General features: G+C 31.9%; 1 gene segment (V, D, J or C); it reads right to left on the bottom strand.

Annotated features, from left to right (window-relative positions):
• The window catches only part of LOC105820059, a 70,084-nt gene that overhangs the window by 19,498 nt on the left and 48,032 nt on the right, over window positions 1–2,554 (bottom strand). Inside the window, 1 exon segment of the C gene segment in view lies at window positions 7–212. Within this exon segment, the coding sequence occupies window positions 7–212 (206 nt within the window).

The raw sequence follows: 2,554 nt of genomic DNA, 5'->3' as shown, positions 1-2,554 counted from the left end.
TTTCATATATGTGTTGCCAGTCTTCATGGTATGTCCCTGCTGGGATTCCAGGATCTTATTGCCGTTCTTTTCTTTCCAATATATGCTAATAACATCAGGGAAAAAATTCTCAAGAAGACAAAGATATGTTCCAGCCTTATGGAGATTTGTTTCAGCAATTGAAGGAAGGAAAATAGTGGGCTTTGGGGAAACATCTCCAATAATGTCTTTATCTGTGAGGGGGAAATGGAATACAAATTAAAAAGAATTATTAGAGAAACACACATATTACTTGGTTTGGAACAACCTTGTGTCTAACAAGAGGAAGAAAAGTTGCCATTGAATTAGTGTCCATGGTGTCCTTTCATCTGCAATAGATTGTAAAGATATCATTGCGTTTATTTTCCAGTTTTGAAAATAAGATCAAGAAATTAAGGAACGTGCCAGAAGTCACAGCCCTCAAGTGTTAGATCTTGGATTCAAGGCTGGCCTTTGTTCATTCTGCACATGCTGTGATGGAGTATGATTTTTAACTGCCTCATACCAGGGCTTCCAACATCCATGAACACACTTACGTTTTAAAATCTCTTTTGTTTCATCACAATGGAGCATGCTTTCAAGGTGGATGGCAAGGAGAGATGGGAGGAGACCAGGTAACTTTAATGATCTCTCCACAGATGCGAATGTGGTCCCATCTAAAGCACTTTATTTCCCATCCTGTGTAACTTATGTTCTCTTTGACCAAGAACACACATTCTCATGTTCTGCAGTTCTGTGTAACCCCACTCTTCATTTAACTGATTCTGAAATGCACCATATTTATTTCCCGTATGTATTAATGTCAGAAGGAAGTTTTCCATTTTTATTTTTAACAATATGCAGTCACTTGTTTTAATGGGAGTCTGCTTCCGTGTGCATTTACAATCTATCAAGTTCACCGTTCAGCTTCACATGTGTATCTCACAAGCAGTTCTGAAGTCCATGGAGTTCTCCTAGTTAATTCCTAACTTGATATAACATCTCACTTCACATCTGCATCACTCCAGGTTTCTGGATGGAGTAGTATTTAAAGTTGCACCTCCGAATTATTCACAATGTCTTGAATGTAGAAGTGAAATAACAATATTTCTGAAACTTCTATTAAAATTTTTTATTATTTTCAGAAATGCTTTTGTGTTCTTGTTAAGTAATGCACATATCAAAATTTTGTTTTGTTTCAGAAAGTGTTCACCAAAAGCACATAGTATTTTAGAATTTCATTTGAGCTTTAAGCATGACTAAGAACACACCAGGGGTGTATTTTTTATACTTGCTTTAAAATGAATTTACACCATTAGTGAGATGGTCTATATATATCAGCATTTCCATATTTTGACTTCTGTGTCTTCCCAGAATTTGTATCTACCCTGTATTCTATTTAACTGTGTTGGGGCTTCATTATTCTTTTCATCTTAACCTGCTGAATAAATTGTATATGTAATCCATGTAATGTTAAAAGTGATGGTTCCAGAGTTCCTTGCAGTCATACTGTCAAAATATGTAACAACGAAGCATATGTTTACAAAGACGTTTCACTTGAATCTAGAATGTTAATTGTTTATGCCTCTATTTTTAATCCAATATCTGAAATTATAAATGTTTAAACTCTTTCTAATTTGATTTCCAATTGAAGATCAAGTGCTTTGGGCTAGTGTGAAGTTAGTTTAATAATACAAGAGACAATTTCTTAAGAAAAAAAGAATTGGATTTCTCTTTCTAATTTGATTTCCAATTGAAGATCAAGTGCTTTGGGCTAGTGTGAAGTTAGTTTAATAATACAAGAGGCAATTTCTTAAGAAAAAAAGAATTGGATTTCTCATTTGAGAAGAAAAGGTAAAAAATTCTTGATGGTTTATGCCTGTGTTGCAAAGCTTCTGAATTTTATACAAAATCAGTAAACATAGACATATAGTAATATTAAAGTGTTGAACATTCTAAAAATATTATTAGGTCATAATATGCTTATTTTAATTTCATACATTTTGCTTTTAGTGTAAATAGTATTTATTTATTATAGTCCTAAGTGTATATATCTCCAACCACATACTTTGTTTTTAATTTCAAAACATGTTATGAAAGATAAGATTAATTTAAATTTCATTTGTACATTATATTTATATAACTTTAGCCTCTTGTTAATATGTTAACAAATCTAATTTTTATATTAACCACTGTGCTTCGTCATGGGAATACTTCTGATTCAGTGTACTAAAGAAATTGAAAATCAAACAATGTACTTGGAAATTTCTGTGTACTACCACAGCATTCATTGTCTCTTGTCCGTATTCCTTAGCTAGATTCTTTAATTCATTTTTTCAGGATAAAATGAATCTCAAACTTTCATAACTTTCTAAATGTAATACTTAACTAAGCATTAAATAGCATGCGTGATTACATATGGCTAATGCCTAGATTGCTATATTGCATGATTTTATCATACATTACTTTTAAAATGTACTTATTAAGAATGTTTTCCATGGTTAAAATTTTCTTCATGATGTGTAATGGGAATCATTCCATTTATTTGAATAATGAA

This window comes from Propithecus coquereli, unplaced genomic scaffold (genome assembly GCF_000956105.1).
Source record: "Propithecus coquereli isolate 6110/MARCELLA unplaced genomic scaffold, Pcoq_1.0 Scaffold502, whole genome shotgun sequence".
Lineage (NCBI taxonomy): Eukaryota > Metazoa > Chordata > Mammalia > Primates > Indriidae > Propithecus > Propithecus coquereli.
The sequence above is the reverse complement of the archived record's forward strand: the minus strand, read 5'-3'. Positions and strand labels throughout refer to the sequence as shown.